Here is a 20,492-nt window from a genome sequence, read left to right as displayed (position 1 = left end):
ATTATATATATATATATATATATATATATATATATATATATATATATATATATATATATATATATATATATATATATATATATATATATTATATAACTTTCTGGACCATTTAGGATTCAATGGGTACCAACGAGACCTGAAATAATTATCTACAAAGCATCATGGGAAAAAACATCATCGCCAGATTGAATTTTCTCGGAATGAATAAACTCCACAATATGATTCCTGGAAGTAATATATGAAAGGACTTTTGAAAACGAATCTTCCTGGAAGCAACTGGAAGCAATGTACCAGATATCTCCTAAGATAAACTTCTGAACAAGCAATCAGGTCTTGGGTATTCAAATACTCTAGGTAAATATCGTAGGGTATAGGGTATCAAGTGAATCTTCAGCAATTGCACAATCTTGGCACTGAGGGCAAAAGTATCATCTGAATCAGACATATCGACCTATTTTTTGGCAGTGTCGAATTTTTCTGTTTTTAATCACTTTTGAAGATATATCGACCTATTTTTTGGCAGTGTTGATTTTTCCTGTTTCTTAATCACTTTCGAAGATATATCGACACCCTTTTGTGGCAGTGTCGAATTTCCCGTTTTTTCATCACTTTTAAAGACATATCGACCTCTCTTTTATAGCAAAGTGTCGATTTTTCCAGTTTTTTAATCACCTTTGAAGACATAACGAACCCCTTTTGTTGCAAAGTGTCGAATATGAATTTTTTTCAATTTTTTGAGTTATCTGCATCGACTGTGATTTAACCTCTGACTTCCTATTTCAGCTAATCATCAAGTGTCTCCCTCTCACCATACGTCCTGGAAGAGAGAGAGAGAGAGAGAGAGAGAGAGAGAGAGAGAGAGAGAGAGAGAGAGAGAGAGAGAGAGAGAGAGAGAGAGACCAGATACTTTGCTGAAACAAGAAGTCAGTGATTAAATCACCGTCGATGCAGACAGCTCAAAAAACTGAAAAAATTCATATTCGACACTTTGCCAAAAAGGGACAATATGTATTCAAAAGTTACGACAGAAAAAGAGAGAAATCAAATAACTCAAAAATATATGGGTCCCTTTGATGGACAAAAAGAGGACCTATAGTAGAACTCCCAAATTTAATCCAGAAATATAAAGGGGAATGAAGACATCTGACTATTTTTTAGTAAATCGAATATGGCAATCACTTCTTTCTTTTGTTTTCCCTAATTCCTGCCACTTAACTCATTTTTACGAGGCTTAGCTACTGCCCATTTAGAGATAGCACCTGTGATCCTATCATTTGTAACGCCAAATAATCCTTTAATCCATCTATCAATCAATACACTTGGCCAAGCCTAAAATGTGAAGTTAAACATATTTGGTTATAAATCACGAAAAAAAAACTTTAATAAAACTAAAATATAAAAATTATTGGGAAAAAATTTGAAAGATTAAGAATTAATTACCAGGTAGCCAAGATACCTCTCTAATTAAGGCCCCAGGCCATATGTTTAATGTTTTATTAATGAATAAGTTTTTCATGTTTAATTACTATAAAATCCTAAAATGAATACCCCCGTTTCTCTGGAGAAAATCACACATGAATTATTAGTGACATAAACTGGTGATTGGTCCCTCAACTGCAAATTTATAATTAACCTTCGTCCACTGAGCATGACCTTGAACTCTGACCTGACCTTACATATTAGCTTCACTAGTAAAGTATGCATGCTAAATACGACAGCTTTATCTCATCTGGTTTAAAAAAAAATAGTTATGGAGCTTTAAATAAAAAGATCAACTTATAGAGTACACGAATATTTTGACTAGACATACATACATACATATATACATACATACAGACAGAGAGACAAAATGGTCAGTGACTAAGCACCTTCATGGTAATTAGGAGAAGGAGTACAAAAAAACACTAAAAAATATCATGACAATTTTTTTCAGCTCTCCAAAAAAAAAAAATGTTCCTCTCCCGAAATGAAAAGAGGAACAAGGGGGACCACTCGTTTCGAAAATTTTATAGACAATTTTGAAAGCTTTCTACTTCTATATCTTTATTCAAGTGAAAACCAATCTTACTGAAATGAGATTATGTACAATGATTTATCTAAGGAGAGAGAGAGAGAGAGAGAGAGAGAGAGAGAGAGAGAGAGAGAGAGAGAGTGCAAGCAATCACGCAGAGTGGGAGAAAGGTAGCTGCTCCATGTGCCTCCATAGATTGAACTACACAGTCCATCTCGCCCCGTCAGATGTTTTGATGCAATTACCGAAGACTGCAGGACCTGTTTGCTTATTTATTTATTTATTTTTTTGCTGGTTTATGAGCTCGCACTACTGAAGCACCGCATGGGGGCATGACTGAAGCACTGCATGGGGTATGACTGAAGGACCACATGGGGTATGACTGAAGCACCACATGGAGCATGACTGAAGCACCACATGGGGGATTACTAATGTCCAACACAGCATTACTGAAGCACAACATACAGCATGACTGAAGCACCACATGGGGAACTACTGTAGCACCACATAGAGCATGACTGAAGCACCACAAGGGACATGACTGAAGCACCACATAGAGCATGACTGAAGCACCACATAGAGCATGACTGAAAGACAACATAGAGTATTACTGAAGAACAACACACAGCATTACTGAAACACCACACAAGAGCATCACTGAAGCACAACATACGAGAATTACTGAAGCACCACATAGCCCATAACTGAAGCACCACGACCCAAAAATAGTATAAAAAAAATAAATACCTTCTAATCAAGAGGACGACCCATCAAGGAACCTCCCCAGACCACCGCAGATTCTCATCCCCCAAAAAGAAAAACTCGGGGTCAAAATGGCGGATGTTGTTCCCCGATTGCCAAAGTTTTAATTAGACCATATTAAATCGGTAACCAATTGCCCTTCGATCATGCCGGACCTGGGGAACCATCGGGCAATCCAATATAAAGGTATGAGTTTAACTGGTAAGAAAGATGAGTTATTCTTGCTATTAGCGTCTCAAAGACTTCCTGGAAACTCGAAGGATTTTACGAGAGGAATTGGGACTGAAACTTGAGAAATGAATTGATGCGCCATTTAGTTGCTAATTAAGGTCATCTGATCGATTCCGTGGTTGGAGAAGGGTGTCTTTATAAATATAAGCTTTCTATACAAGAATATTTATATAAGCAGAGAACTACAAAAGAAGATAAAATAGACATTATGGTAGCCAGTTGCCAAATCTCTCCAGACATATTTGGTTTGTCAAGGACTGTTTAAGTAAATCATTTTGGAGACTTAGATCCTTTTCTACTTAAATTGATGTAAAGTAGAAAAGTTATTACGCTTTGATTATGGTTATGGCTACCTTTTGAAGTTAATTAAAATGAAATTAAATAGCCTTAAATTTGTTTTTTTATTAAAGACTGTAAGTAATATTTAATAGTAGCAGTAATAATGGTAAATATTTATATTTGAAGATTTTTAAAGAGTGCCAATAATAATAATAATAATAATAATAATAATAATAATAATAATAATTATGCAAGAAGTATACAGAGGAATTTGAATACTTTAAAGGCAGTACCAATAATAATAATAATAATAATAATAACAAAAATTCCATCTAATTCCATTCCTGTCTCGAATATCCTACGTACACCCACGGGATAAAATCTCTCTCTCTCTCTCCCCTGAGCAACCATTCCTAGGAGACTGCATAGAGAGAGAGAGAGAGAGAGAGAGAGAGAGAGAGAGAGAGAGAGAGAGAGAGAGAGAGAGAGAGAGAGATCTTATCTTATCTATGAGTGTAAACATTCCGATTGATTCCTTTTCCTTGAAGTTCGGGAAAATGTTTGTTCATCCTGTTATTGACTTAAGAGAAAAAGGAACATGGCGCAACATGATACATTTGATGGTACATGTGCTTGCTGAGAGAGAGAGAGAGAGAGAGAGAGAGAGAGAGACTTTGCTTAATATCACTCAAAATACAACTGTTTGTCAATCGATATTTAAAAGTGACTGTACCTCATCTTTCTTAACAAAATTTGAACTCTCCTAAAAAAGCTTCTTTATTTAAAAGTGCAGCTTTCTCTCTCTTTCTCTTTGAACTCTCTAAAAAGCTTTATTTATCTCTCTCTCTCTCTCTCTCTCTCTCTCTCTCTCTCTCTCTCTCTCCCAAATCTAACTTCACTTTCCAGTTAAGATGAAATTTCTTCCTTCTTATCTCATTACGATAAAACATTCTCAAACATCAAGTTCCTTTCTTAGTTCCTTCGCTACCTTGAGCCCCAAAAGTATTCTTTCAAGCACCGACCTTTCAAAACTTTCAAGAAAAAAAATAAAAACGTTTCAGATAAAAAAAAATAACTGTTTTATCAGGGAATTAAGTGTTTGAACTGGCCTTGGGTAAACACAATCTCCGAGAGATGGCTTTGTCTAAGGACCGGAAATTGATATGAATTTATATATATTTTGGATAAACATTTGTATATAATATATATACATATATATATAGTATACATACATAATTATTCATATATAAATATATTATATATATACACATATATATAATGTAAAAATATATAAGTATATACGTATATGTGTATATATATACATTAATGTATACATATATATGTACATACAGTATGTATATGTATATATAGCCTATATATAATATATTTTTTATATACACACATACATACAGTATATAAAAATATATAAATACATACATACACTTAAACACACACACACACACACACAAGTCTACACACACACATACACACCTGAACCGCCCAACATTCAACGTGTACAAAACCCGAAAGAAATTCCGAAGCAAAACACGAACGAAACAAAAAAAAAATTCTCCTCTTCTTGAATGGCTGTTCAAATGCCTAAATAAACTTGAACACTGTAGCGAGAGAATTCGAATACGCATCAAATGGCGTTTTCTATATTCTATGTGTGTTCGTTCTAATGCCGGTTTCATCTAGAGGTCCCACACTTCGAACTTTGTTAGCAAGAGAGAGAGAGAGAGAGAGAGAGAGAGAGAGAGAGAGAGAGGTTAGAGAGAGAGAGAGAGAGAGAGAAGAGTAAGTAAAAAGAGAGAGAGAAGCAGGATGAATGGGAGAGAGAAGAGAGGGGGTAAAGAGAATGAATAGGAGAGAAAAGGGGTGGTAAAGAGAATGAATAGTGAGAAAGAGAGAGAGAGAGAGAGAGAGAGAGAGAGAGAGAGAGAGAGAGAGAGAGAGAGAGAGAGAGAGAGAATGAATTCCCTTTAAACCAACTGGTCACATTCTGTGAAATTGGCGTTACAAGACCTATGGTCAGAGATGAAGGAAATGAGTGGTTTGCTATTCAATTATCTGAATGTAAAGATTTATTCATTTACCAAGAGAAACATGGCGTCACAGAAGCTAAGGTCACAGTTATCGAAACCAATTATTTACCAACATAAATATAAATATCTGAAAGCATAGAGATTAATTTTCTGGGACAAATATGGCGTCACAAAACCTATGGTCAGTTATCTAAACCAACTATTTCCTGCATAAACATTATCAAGACCCGAGACATTCACTGACACAATACCATCAACCTGGCGTCACAAAACATTCAATAAACACCAGAAAGAGTAAACAAGGTCAATAAAAAATTGATAAAAGAGTTCCTCGCGACGCCTAAACGGACGTACAACTCACAAAGTGCTTATGAACACTCGCAAAATGGACAGTGGGAATGGCCTTTTTAAAACTCTTACTTTCCGGAATGGCCTTAGTGCTATTCCCGTCGACATCTAGAATGGTTTTAATAGAGTTTAAGAGCTTTCTCTCTCTCTCTCTCTCTCTCTCTCTCTCTCTCTCGCGCTATACTGAGTTCGCTTCTTTTTTGGGGGGCGGGTCAGGTTAATGCTCGCATATTCTCTCGCTTGCTTGAAGGTAATAGTTTGGCTCTCTCCTCTCTCTCTCTCTCTCTCTCTCTCTATTAATTGTCATTCCTGTGTTCCCTGGTAGCGCCTGGTATGGAGAGAGAGAGAGAGAGAGAGAGAGAGAGAGAGAGAGAGAGAGAGAGAGAGAGAGAGAGAGAGAGAGAGAGAGAAGATGTAAATATACTAAAGGAAGGAATATGCAACAAAATAGAATGATAGCAGAACAATTTATAACAACAAAAACAAGAAAATGTGAGGTTGTTACAACCTCCGCCGACCACAACCTCCCAAAAACGAATCACTTGCTGGAGTCAACATTAATTATTATTATTATTATTATTATTATTATTATTATTATTATAATTATTATTATATAATCCTACTCAGACAAACATTCTTAGAAGACATCATCATAATAATAATAATAATAATAATAATAATAATAATAATAATAATAAAGAAGAAGAAGAAGAAGAAGAAGAAGAAGAAGAAGAAGAAGAAGAAGAAGAAGAAGAAGAAGAAGAAGAAGAAGAAGAAACAGTAATAGCTATATATCTTCACTCATGCCCCAACAGTCTAATTGCCCAAAGGGCGTAGCAGAGTACGAGGTGAGAGAGAGAGAGAGAGAGAGAGAGAGAGAGAGAGAGAGAGAGAGAGAGAGAGAGAGAGAGAGAGGGTACACTCCCCAGGCCCACTTGACTAACTGAGGCACCGTTCCAGGAAATCCTTCGAAGGATTCCTGGAAGGAAGGAGAGAGAGAGAGAGAGAGAGAGAGAGAGAGAGAGAGAGAGAGAGAGAGAGAGAGAGAGAGAGTCAATGCTTCAGTGTCAGCAAAAACTCTCAGAACAAATAACATGACTTCCATTTAAAGCTGAAACCCAACAGTTGCCAGCAACTAGTGACTAGCTGCCAGTAACTAGTTGCTAGTCCACCGTTTCATCTGCTAAAGCTAGTTAATGCACCCCCGTGACAGGGCTGTTAGCCGAAAATGGGAGTCAAATCCTTTGATCACTGACGGAATGGGGTCAGGTCAGTATGGGTAATCTGGTTGAGTCTATTACATTGCTGTTGTTCTAATAATTTTTAATAATTTTACAATTACTGTTGTTTTATTACTGTTGTTTGGTGTTTGTGTTTTTTTTTTAAATATGAAAATGGGAAAAAATATTTAAAATAATAAAGTGCAAATGAAAATGGTAAGTACTGAGAATTTATCAATGATTTTATATATAATATTTATATGTATAAAATATTTACTTATATATACGAATACAGTCGAGTGACCACTACGTACTTATATTTACTCTAAGAGTTGCTATAAGCATGAATGAAAGGTGTCAGATGTACGATGATCTACATCTAATGAAATGGAGATCGACCTGGTTTACTATAAGAATGAATGAGGGGTGTCAGACGTACGATGATCCACATTAATTGAACGGTTTATGTATGATAATCCCTGCAAGATTGAACGAAGGAAACCAGATGTACGATGATCTGTATTAATTGAATGGACGTGGAGGTGGTTTAAGTGTTCAAACATATATATATAAATATATATATATATATATATATATATATATATATATATATATATATATATAATGGTATATATATATATATATATATATATATATATATATATCTGAGCCCTCTCAAATAGCCCTCTCTCTCTCTCTCCACTGAATTACTTTCGAACTTCAAAAAATATCATTATCTACCTGTCCCAAGATCGATCCCATGGGGGTAGAGAAAGACTCAGGCCTGTGAATTACCTTAGACTGATAGCTAGTCGACTGTGGTGGGTCACAAGTGGAGAAAAGCAAGGAAATAGCAACCTCATTCCAAACAGGCAATATTTTGCTTATTTAATAGCCAAATAGCTTATTCAATACCTAAACAGCTACCCGTTCAATAGCTAAATAGTTATTCAATGGCCTAATAGCCTGTTCAACAGCTAAACAGCTTATTCAAATGCCAAACAGCTTCATACCTACATAGCTTATTCAATACCTAGAGATTATTCAATAGCCTGTTCAATAGCTAAACACCTTTTCAATAGCCAAACAGCTTATTCAATGCCTAAAGAGCTTATTCAATAGCTTAATAGCCTGTTCAACAGCTAAACAGCTTATTCAATAGCCAAATAGCTTATTCAATATCTAAAGAGATTATCCAATAGCCTAATAGCCTGTTCAATACTTGAACAGCTTATTCAATGGCCACATGGCTCATTCAATAGCCAAATAGCTTATTAAATACCTCCGATACCTTATTCAATAGCCTAATAGCCTGTTCAATAAACAGCTTATTCAATAGCCAAATAGCTTATTCAGAGATCAAATAGCTAATTAAATGGGCAAGTTGCTTATTCAACACTTATATAGCTCATTCAACAGCCAAATAGCTTTTTCAATAACTAAATAGCTTAATCAATAGCCTAACAGACTGTTCAACAGCTAAACAGCTTATTCAAAAGCCAAATAGCTCATTCAATGGCCTAATAGTTTACTAAATACTTCCAATAGCTTATTCAATAGTCTAATAGCCTATTCAAAAGAGAAACAGATTATTCAGTAGCCAAATAGCTTATTCAACTGCCAAATATCTTTTTCAACAGCAAAATAGCTTATGATTTAGCCAAAGCGAATAATAGTAATAATAATAATAATAATAATAAAAATAAGTATAATAAATATATCTAATAATAATGAGTTATTCAACGAATTTACAACTTCGTGTTAACAATTAATACAATATATAATGGCATGTCACAATCAATTACTGATGAGTATTTCGCCCAAGGACAGTTACAACTTTCTCGTTCATAAATACTTCATATTTGACGTAATATAAAGCAACAATAATTACCATTTTTATCCATAAAAAGGCTTTTAACGACAGTAATCCCAAGTCAAATTTCCCTTTCAACGAATTAAAAATAACATGGAAGTCAGGATGCTTCCTACCTGACATATTATAAAGCAAAATTGACCTTTTAACATATATAAAGGCTTTTAATGGTATAAAATATACGGCCATTACCCTGTGGTCAGCCATAGTAAGGAGGCTCGATCTGCGCATGCGCAAGATTACCCCAATTCAAATGTTTCATCATTACGAATATAATAATCATACGATCAAGGTCAAAATACGTTTAATTAATTATATATATTGTTTTTTTAACTCTGTATAACCAAAGCGACGTTTCTGCGATAAAAATAACGTTTATAAATTTAAATTCTGGTTCAATTGCCGATCTGCGCATGCGCATTAGTACTCCAATATCAAATTTTCCTTTACACGAATAATCGTACCCTCAAAGTCAATATACTCTTTAATTTATATAATCAGTATACTCTTTAATTGCATGATATGATTTTTACGTCTGAATAATCCCATCAACGTTTCTGAAATTGAAAAAAAATATAAAATTTAAATCGCGATTCACTTACCGTAGGCCACGTTGCTCAAAGCACCCCCAAGGAAGACCAGATTTCCTTCGCATATTTCAGTAATTCCGCGTCTTTTCCACTTGATATCAATGTATATACGACGCCATATTATCCTTCTTAAGTTTCCGATAGCACGCGAACGCGAATTTATAACGAGCACTACAATACGAAGCGAAAACTACAAGGCGATTGCGGAGTTCCTGAAAGGCTGGCCAATATACCTCGGTGACCGGGAAATCGGGAATGTATTCCTCCGCCGCGCTCGGCTACTAGATGATTATTTGGGATTATTCGTGTTTTTTACGATAATTCTAGAGCTTTCGCGATTATTATTTATGTATTTTAACTGTAATTTGTTTATTGAATGGTATTTTTGCGGTTATTACTTTCTTATGACTGGTATTCACGATTTTGTAAGCAAATGGAACTAGTTTGCTAGGCGGCAATTTACAATTATCCGTAGTTTTCATGATAATTCTGTAGCCGATTATTTGAAATTATGATCATTTTCCATCGTATTTCATCGGCTTTTGCTTTCATTATTGTAGACTGAATTATATTTTGCGTACTGAATTGCATTTTAGCTGTTATCACTTTCTATATGACTGTTATTCAGATTTTTCACGCAAAAAGGAATTAGCATTTTAAGCGGCCATTTAAAGTTATCGTAGCTTTCATATTAATTCTGCAGCTTTTTGCAATTATCACCGATAAATTGAGAGGTATTCTGTGTAATGAATTACACTTCTGCTGTTGTTACGTTATCATGATTTATATTTGCGACTTTGCAAGTGCAATGGATCTATATATGAGCGTAGTTTTAAAGAAACAAAGACAAACAGCTATTAATAGTTTTATATTTTAGTCTGTCAAGTGAAGTACCTAGACGCATACCGCCATTAAGCGCTTAAATAACTTAAAAGAGGGAGTTGGAGGGGTTGAACAGCAAGATAAAGTAACAAGACGGTAGAAAGGAAGGGGGAATGGAGGTAAAATAAAAGGGTAATGTATATATATCTAAATATAGTTCCAAAAATAGGCTACGGTTAAACAAACTCCCCCTCCCCCCCACCTATCTCAAATTACCTTTATTTATAACAGAACAGATCAACCGCCATCGTCGTATTCCATATTCCAATACAATGATAATGACACTCATTTATCAATACATTTGCCGCCCTTAAAAAACTCTCTCTCTCTCTCTCTCTCTCTCTCTCTCTCTCTCTCTCTCTCTCTCTCAGCTGACAGCTGGATCAAATGACAATTTATTCAGCCATTAACAGGTTATTACTGACATTGAACTGTTGTGGTACGTGATGTGATGTATTGATAAATTTGATGTATTGTAAATTTGATGTTTTAATACACTGGAAGTGGGGACAAGGGAGAGTGAGTGAATGCGAGCAATGGAGCGAGTGACTGGGAGCGACAGAGAGAACGAGTGAGTAAATGAGGGTAGCAGAGTGAGTGAGGGGGAACAATTGAGTGAGTGAGTGGGAGTAACAGAGAGTGAGTGAGAGCAATTGAGTGAATGGTAGTGGGAGCAATTGTGGGAGTAAGAGTAATACAGGGAGTTAGTGGGAGCAATTGAGCGAGCAAGTGGGAGCAATTGAGCGAGCAAGTGAGAGCAACAGAGCGAGCAAGTGAGAGCAACCGAGGGAGCAAGTGCGAGCAAGTGAGAGCAACAGAGCGAGCAAGTGAGAGCAACTGAGCGAGCAAGTGAGAGCAATTGAGCGAGCAGGTGGGAGCAATTGAGCGAGCAAGTGGGAGCAACCGAGCGAGCGAGTGGGGAGCATCTGATACCAGACCCTGGAGTAAAAAAGGCTTTGATCTTGAAAGGAGCAAAGAGCGGGCAATTGCTCAGAGCAGCTGAATACAAGCAATTGATAATAAGCGTTGAGCAACCTGTTTTTGATGTGTGAGCAATAAGTTTCTGATTTGTTGAAGACATGTTTTACTTTAATATAAATGCACCATGGTACTTACTTGAGTTTTAGATGCCATTAAGTCGTTGAACTTATCCAAACGGTTTGGGATGTGTGCTCAATATGTTGCCATCATGTTGGAGACATATTTTAGTGTAGTTAGGATGCAACCTAATACTTAATAGAATTTTAGAATGCCATTAAGTCGTTGAATTTGTATCCATCCTGTTTGTGACATGTGGTCAGCAAGTTGCAGACATGTTGGAGACATGGTGTACATCAGTTTGGGCGCACCCTAATACTTACTAGAGCTTTAGAATACCGTTAAGTCATCGACTTGTATCTAACCTGTTTGTGATGTGTGTTCAACAAGTTACCAACATGTTGAAGACATGTTGTATGCACCCTGACACTTGATAGAGTTTTAAAATGCAATTCTATACTACATAAACCAGAATACCATTAAATCACAGACTTGTATCTAACCTGTTTGTGATGTGTGTTCAACAAGTTACCAACATGTTGAAGACATGTTGTGCGCACCTTGATACTACATAAATTCTTTGTCACCAGATTTGAGAACCTCTTCTATAAGGAATCATACATGACCGGAATTGAGAATTTAAACCCAATTCCCAGTCTTCCAGACGTCTCTCAAATTCATTAGTGACCAAAAAAAAAACAGCTCTAATTACCTGTCCGTCAATGACGGACGCAAAAAACGGCCCGTCACTGAACGGTCATGATCGGTGATTAAAGATGACCGCTCCTTTCCCAAAGGGAAGTGGCACCTTGCGTTCGAATCCCAATTTGAACATTGAGGAGCTGATACTGATAATATTGACTAAGAAAGGTGACTTAGGTGAATGAACGTATAATGCATTATTATTATTATTATTATTATTATTATTATTATTATTATTATTATTATTATTATTATTATGTGTATACATGCCTCTCTCTCTCTCTCTCTCTCTCTCTCTCTCTCTCTCTCTCTTGAGCGAATGAACATACTATGAATTATTATTATTATTATTATTATTACCTATCTCTCTCTCTCTCTCTCTCTCTCTCTCTCTCTCTCTCTCTCTCTTGGGTGAATGAGCACATAATGAAATATTATTATTATTATTATTATTATTATTATTATTATTACAAGCTTGCTGGCTTGTGCTACGCGAGCTGGAACCCGGCGCTGCTGTCTCCCCTACCCCGCCCCACCCGGGGCGGACAAACAGGTTTGAAGGAGGATGGTGGATGTCTCCCCGACCCCTCCATTCCCCTATCTACCCCACCCCCACCTGGGGCGGACAAACCGGTTTGCAGGGGTGGGTGGCTGTGTCATTCTCCCCTACTGTCACCTGGGGGAGGACAAACAATATCCACTCGGGTTTTATTATTATAGAATATTATACCTCTCCCTCTCTTTCTCTCTCTCTCTCTCTCTCTCTCTCTCTCTCTCTCTCTCGTCCACAACCTCACAAACTTCTGATTTCCTCTTCATAGGTCCTTCTTCTCATGGATTTTTTGGGTGGGGTGGCGGGGTTACAGTGGGCCAACCCACTTCCTGGACAGACCCAGTGTGTCTATAAATCTACATTTATATAATTTATATAATTTCCTGCTGCTAGGAATTAACTTTCGATATTTTTTTAATAATTTTTCTTATGTTTGTTTGTGTCAACTATGGGAAAAATGGCTGTCTATAGTTTTGGCTTATAATAATATTATAAAATTATTATCTTGTTTGGGGTATTACAGGCTCTAGCCTGTCCCAAGCCTGGATACACGAGGTGGATTGTAGTCTTATAACACTTTGGATATAAAACTATAACCTTGATAATGTGGTAGAAGGGGCAGTGAGTTATAATGAGACCTGAAAATCAAATGAGTGAGTAAAAGTCAATATGTTGGGAATAGAGAGAGAGAGAGAGAGAGAGAGAGAGAGAGAGAGAGAGAGAGAGAGAGAGAGAGAGAGAGAGAGAGAAGCAAGCTATTCCATGGAAAACGTATATATTCAACTTATTTTCCTCTTGCAACAGAAACTCATTTCCACATTTCCTCCAATTTTATTTGCAAAAAATATCTATTTCTGGTAAACAACAGCGTCAGTAAAACTTTCATATTGCAACATAAAGAGACGCAAATAATTACAAAAGCACAAAGCATCAGTAAAATGAAAAAAATATTTTTACTGAAGTACAAGGATATAATTTCTCATTTTTTACACTTTTTACAGTTTACAAAGTTAAAATATTAGTAATTGAATATTCAACCAATAGAATTCAACCATTTGTGTATCAATTATGAGAGAGCTGTTACAGTGATGCAAGTGGAACTTGGAACCTTTCGTTCTACCATAATGGTACTAATGAGCTGTCAATTAACATGTTTATCCAAGGTGCTCGTTGTGTACAAGTCTAGCTAGAATTAAGATTGATACAACCACTATTTACAGGCCAGAACACAGCTATAAATACGACTGTAATCTCAAATTACAGGCTATTGCAGGTCAACTCATTAATCTTCTCCATTAACCAGTTTTCAAGGAGATATTTACAAAGGTTAACGATGGAAGTTGGTGATTAGCGAAGCACTTATGAACTCACAAACTGCACCAGTCACCTGCATATTCAGCTCTCTCAGCTCTCTCTCTCTCTCTCTCTCTCTCTCTCTCTTCCAAAATGCAACGCAAGAAAACTTATCAGACGAAACCAAACGCTCCTTCCCAATGGCTGAGCGCCAACCTTCTTCAAACAACGGGGCTCCTTGATAGCTAGCACAAAGCAACAAACTACTTCTAACAACACAAAGCAGGCTCTAAGAACCTCCTTTTCTTTGTCTGTGTGTGTGTACGTGTATGTGTGTGCGCATTAAAATACCCCATTACCATTATCCGTTGCTCTAAACTCTTTTGGAATGGTTGTAGGTCTAGCGTTGGCTTTCAGATCAGTTATTCTGTTTACAAAAGGTTCGCGGTTTTTTTAGCTTTTATAGCCAACACAAAGCAAAAAACTACTTCTAACAATAAATAGCAGGTTCTAAGAAACGCCCTTTATACTTTATGTGTGCGTATGTGTGTGTATATGTGTGTGCGTTCGAATAATCCATCCGATTCGTCTGTCGTGGGTGTAGGTCTAGTGTTTAGTTCCAGATCACTTATTCTGTTTGCGAAAAGCTCTCGGGCCTTTCGTTTTTATAGCCATAACTAAGTAACAAACTACTTCTAACGATAAAAAGCAAGTTCTAAGAACCTCATTCCTTTGCGTGTGTGTGTGTGTGTGTGTGTGTGTGTGTTCGAATACTCCATCCTCTTGAGTCCTTTGGAGTGGTTGTAGGTCCATTGTTTATCTAGTGTTTATTTCCAGATCAGTTTGTTTACCCTCGTATTTTTCTGGCGTTTATAGCCATCACAAAGAACAAACTGATTGATGTAACAACAAAATATTATTTTCAAAGAACCCATTTTCTTTTGTTTGTGTGTGTGACTGGTTGTGAGTGTCAAATTGTTAGAATACTCCATTACCACTCTCTGTTCTAAAATCTTCTGGAGTGGTTTTAGATCCAATGTTTATCTAGTGTTTATTTCCAGATCAGTATTGTTTACAGAAGGCTGGCGGCTGAGCCGATTGTCATGACGTTCTGATTGATGGTAATAGTTTTTATTTTATTTTCAGTGGTTGTTGCGTTGTTGTAGGTGTGACTGGTTGTGAAAATGTTATGATTAAATTATTATTATTATTATTATTATTATTATTATTATTATTATTCTCCAGTTCCCCCTCTAGACGTCAGCATATTGGGACCTGCGGATCATAGTGTCCGCCGGAACTTTGGTGACCTAACCTGCAGGGAAAACCGGTCAAGATTCACCATGCCCGTTTGACCTGGTGGAGATACTACCAGCAGAATTTCATCAATTCATTTTTATTTTGTTTCTCTCTCTCTCTCGGCTCTGGGCTTAGGTTTACTAATCCCACTGTTGTTTACCCTTATAAATGATTAGTACATATATATATATATATATATATATATATATATATATATATATATATATATACATATATATATATATACATATATACAGTGAACTCCCTGCTAACAGAACAAATTCTTACCCGCAGGTATCGTCGGACCGCAACATAAGCACGGCAGCCCTCACGATGAAGGTGAACAAGAACATGAACGAAGCAACGCTCGCCTGCATAGCGAACAACCCTTCAATCCCGCACAAATCGATTACGAGGACTGTCAAGCTTATTGTGCATTGTGAGTATACCAGTACTTGTGTTGGAAGGATAGTTTCATGTCCTTTGAGTTTTGTTAGTTCTTGGTGATGAGGATTGATCCTTATTGTTCAGGGTGCTATAATCTGATAATTTAGGTAAGAATCTCTCCTCTCTCTCTCTCTCTCTCTCTCTCTCTCTCTCTCTCTCTCTCTCTCTCTCTCTCTCTCTCCGTACACAATAAAACATAGTGGTAGCATACTGATCTCAAAGTCAAGGGATGTTTGAGTTCGAACCTGGCCGAGGAAGGAATGTTCTGGACATATTCCCCAAATATCAGATGTACTCTCTCTCTCTCTCTCTCTCTCTCTCTCTCTCTCTCTCTCTCTCTCTCTCTCTCAATGTCTGTCTACAATCCAGGAAAATTACCAAAGATGGGACTGATAGCACACTCATGTACTGATAGCACACTCACCCCACAAGCCATCCGACCCTCGTACGAGCCCAAACGAGGTCATATGACCTAATGAGAGGTCAGATATCAACCATATCACCAGATTCCTTTGTTCCAACCACGACATCAAGAGAATGTCGATCTATGCCAAAACACCTTTGCGTATCAGACATTTCTGAGAAAAAACTCTTCCTTTGCAATAAGAGAAAACTCCTTTGTCTCCTCAAAGGATTCATCAGGAATCAATTAGGGCATGTTTTTGCGTCCTCCTCAAAGAGGGAACGAAGAGAAGGAGGGAAAAGCAAGGGGATGGAGAATGTGAGGAGAAATAGCAGAGTACGGAGAGAGAATCAAGAATAATTGTGGGGACTTTTTTCCTTCAAATGGTAGATGTGATGTTTCTCTCTCTCTCTCTCTCTCTCTCTCTCTCTGTGTGTGTGTGAAGAGGGTTACCTCATCGAGGCAGTATTGTTATTTATCATACTGTAATGCTGGTTTCTCACTCTCTCTCTCTCTCTCTCTCTCTCTCTGAAGGATAGGGTTGAGGAGGAATATTGGCTTATTAGGAAACGATAAAGAGAGAGAGAGAGAGAGAGAGAGAGAGAGAGAGAGAGAGAGAGAGAGAGAGAGAGAGAGAGAGAGAATACTGCATCCAAAATACCCAAAAGTATATGTCATGAAAAAATGAGAGAGAGAGAGAGAGAGAGAGAGAGAGAGAGAGAGAGAGAGAGAGAGAGAGAGAGAGAGAGAGAGAGAGAGAGAGAGAGAGAGAGAGAGAGAGAGAGAGAGGCGTCTAATTGCAACGGACGAATCAATAAAGAACAATTACTCGTTCAATTAAAGGCGTGAAAAAAAAGGAATTGGAAATAAAGAACTTATTACCCTCATTAATTAGTCCAGTGGTACTTGCAAAGGGAGAAGAATGATTTGAAGAATGGAATATGGATATTTATTATTATTATTTATTATTATTATTTATTATTTATCACTGTTGAGGGAGACGAATAGATTGAAGAGTGAAGGAAAGGGAATTTATATGATTTGGTTTGTTGTAATATCAGTTGCTGATTTGACTTATTGGTATTATTTATTATTATTATATATTGGCAATTCGATACCCCTTTGTAGTTACTGAATAATTTATGTATCTCTCTCTCTCTCTCTCTCTCTCTCTCTCTCTCTCTCTCTCTCTCTCTCTCTCTCTCTGTAATATATGTGTATATATATATGTATGTATATGTGTATATATATATATATATGTATATATATATATATATATATATATATATATATATATATATATATATATATATATATATATATATATATATATATATATATATATATATATATATATATATATATATATATATAGAGAGAGAGAGAGAGAGAGAGAGAGAGAGAGAGAGAGAGAGAGAGAGAGAGACTATTTGTGTATATGTGTTTAGACATATATACATTATATACATATATATATATATATATATATATATATATATATATATATATATATATATATATATATATATATATATATATATATATATATATATATAGTGAGAGAGAGAGAGAGAGAGAGAGAGAGAGAGAGAGAGAGAGAGAGAGAGAGAGAGAGACAGACCCATTTCCTGAAAAAAACCATTACTCTTGACCTAATTTCCAAATCACTTAATTGGTAGTTAGTCGACAGTGGCGGGTCGATACCGCCGATCATAAAGGCATGAGGTTCGCAACCCCATCCCAAAATACCTGCCGAGAAGAGGGTTTATGATATAAAGAATCAATTTCACGTCAATAAATAAACCTTTCCTTCTCATTTGTAGCTCACGCAACAATAAAACCTGATATCTATGGAATCACTTAGCCAATGTCTATAAAATCTCCTATAGGCCTAATCTTACCATTACCCGGATTGAATTGCCTAGAGAGGGTGGGGGGGGCGGCATTCCAGTGGGAATAGGAATTGTGGGAGGGGAAGGGAAGGGGATTCTACGTTGTACGATTTTGTTTTGTAAAGCAACATTATACAGATTTATTATCTTTTTTCTAGTAGAGGCCGGTGGGCTGGGCAACTGTTTAGCCTCTTAGAGTGATTAGGTGGAAATAAACAAAAAAATTTCAAATGGGTTCATTTTTCTTCAGTTTTGAAATTAGCATTTAAGTCCCCAAACCAGTCACTCGCCATCCTCTCCCCCAAGGCGATTATCCCAACCACTCTCCCACACAGACCACATCATTTTCCCCAATTTCACGTTCCATCGTCACCCAATCAAAATGCGACGCCAAATAGCCTCCATGAATCAATCAGTCCAATCAAAATTCACGCATGGAACGACCTCAAAGTTACTGATGACCGTCGGGTTTTTAATAACCAGTCAGTTGTTAAGAATAACTCAATTATCCATGATTTTGTAGATGAGGTATTCAATGGTATGTAATATATATAACATATTTGTCCCGAAATATTTATTATCTATTCTTACTTATTTATTATTTTTTATTTATCTCAGTATAAATGAACTTATTCCATCAAACATTTACAGAGATATTTGAGTTTTTGCAGATTCATTATACCTATAAATGTAAGTATAATGCAGATTCATTCTACTTATAAAATACCAAGGTCATTCTATTTACAAACACATTTTCTTGTGTACAATTATTCTAAAGTTCAAAGTAAATCTCACAAAACGTATTGACTGTGTTACACACAGAACACGATAAATAAAAAACTGAGAGAGAGAGAGAGAGAGAGAGAGAGAGAGAGAGAGAGAGAGAGAGAGAGAGAGAGAGAGAGAGAGAGAGAGAACTATAAGGTCAAAAGCATCTTTTCTGCATTATTTGAGGATTAAGCTTTAAACATTTCATTGCACGGGCCATATGGACGGGTATATGGGCACCCACCCCATCTCTGCCCATACCCAGATACCACCCCACACCAACGCCATATACAAAACCACCTCACATCCCCAAATAAAATGCCCCCCCCCCCTCAAAGAAAAACAATAAAAAAATAACGGAGCAGAAAACATCCCACCTTGCGGTACCCCAGCCATTGAGTCAAAATCCAGACTCACTCTCCTCCCTACTCCCCCCCCCTCACTCTTACCCCTGGTTGGGGGGTGGGGCATGGCCTGAATTCGGGGTTAATAGGTGGGTCAATTTGCATTCCTTCAGATCCGGCGGGGCCCTTTCATCTCTCGAGTTCGGCAAATACAGACACGCACACTTTCTGGAAAAACGCGACTCTGGAAATCTTTCCAGGTTTTCCAGAAGTTCTTGTTGACTGGAAAGAAACTGGGAGATCTTGGATGTAAATAGGTTGAATGTAGATAGGCACATAAGCCTTATTGTCTTTGAATGAAGAAGAAGAATGAATATGATTATGGGAATGAATAAAATGAATGAAAATTACAAACTGTTGAAGTGACTAAGAATCTTTCCAGGTTTTCCAGAGGTTCTTGCTGACTGGAAAGAAACTGGAAAAATGGAAGACTGTAGATGTAAATAAGTTAGATATAGATGGGTAAATCGGCCCTCTTGTCTCAGAATGAAGAATAAATGAATGAAGATGAATTAAAATTACTTACTATTGAAATGAATAAAGACCTTTCCAGATTTTCCAGAAGTTCTTGTTGACTGGAAAGAAAAAGAAAGATTTTGGATGTCAATAGGTTAGATATCGGTAGGCAAATAAGAAGGAAAAGAATGAATAAAAATAAATAAGATTATGAGAATGAATAAAACGAATGAAAATAGATAATTATTGAAGTGAATGAGAGAAATTTAGGTTTGCACTTATATCACTCTCTCTCTCTCTCTCTCTCTCTCTCTCTCTCTCTCTCTCTCTCTCTCTTCGCCAACTGTAGCTCATTATTTTGACCTTTGCATCAACCGCCCCAACTAACTACCAGGTACATAATTCACTACATAGATCAATATAGACAGTTTTTAATTTATTATTATCATTTTCATTTCCATTCAAGAAAATATCCCAAAATATTATTCCAAATTAAAACCGAACGGGTACCAATTCTCGCCTTTCGGGATCCCGCCTTTAAATGAAGATTAGATATTCACCCTTGTCGAGAGATTACATGAGGGTAAAACTGAATAATGTAGACGCATGAATTATTTAAAGCTTTTTCTCGAGTACGAGAATTTCAGGAACTCCACAAGAAAAGACAGAATTGGATATATATCTGCAATTGTACAATTGACTTCTAGAGAGAGAGAGAGAGAGAGAGAGAGAGAGAGAGAGAGAGAGAGAGAGAGAGAGAGAGAGAGAGAGAGAGAGAGAGAGAGAGAGAGAGAGAGAGAGAGAGAAGTTCTTAGCAGTTTACTGAACTTGTGACAGATTGAGGCTACAATATATACTGTATATAACTGTAAACATATAATGTCTCTTTTCGAGTTCTTAAGAAGGAGAGAGAGAGAGAGAGAGAGAGAGAGAGAGAGAGAGAGAGAGAGAGAGAGAGAGAGAGAAATCCTCTCCCTAGGATTACACCAAGGGATT

The 20,492-nt window shown here is 36.6% G+C and overlaps 1 protein-coding gene across 1 annotated transcript in view; it reads left to right on the top strand.

Annotated features, from left to right (window-relative positions):
• Positions 1-20,492, top strand: part of LOC136856014 (uncharacterized) — a 201,699-nt gene that overhangs the window by 167,344 nt on the left and 13,863 nt on the right. Inside the window, exons 6-7 of the mRNA XM_067133566.1 lie at positions 15,073-15,176; positions 15,421-15,565. Of these exons, the coding sequence (XP_066989667.1) occupies positions 15,073-15,176; positions 15,421-15,565 (249 nt within the window). The remainder of the gene's footprint in view (positions 1-15,072; positions 15,177-15,420; positions 15,566-20,492) is intronic.

This window comes from Macrobrachium rosenbergii, chromosome 34 (genome assembly GCF_040412425.1).
Source record: "Macrobrachium rosenbergii isolate ZJJX-2024 chromosome 34, ASM4041242v1, whole genome shotgun sequence".
Lineage (NCBI taxonomy): Eukaryota > Metazoa > Arthropoda > Malacostraca > Decapoda > Palaemonidae > Macrobrachium > Macrobrachium rosenbergii.
This window is presented reverse-complemented; position numbering and strand designations above follow the sequence as displayed.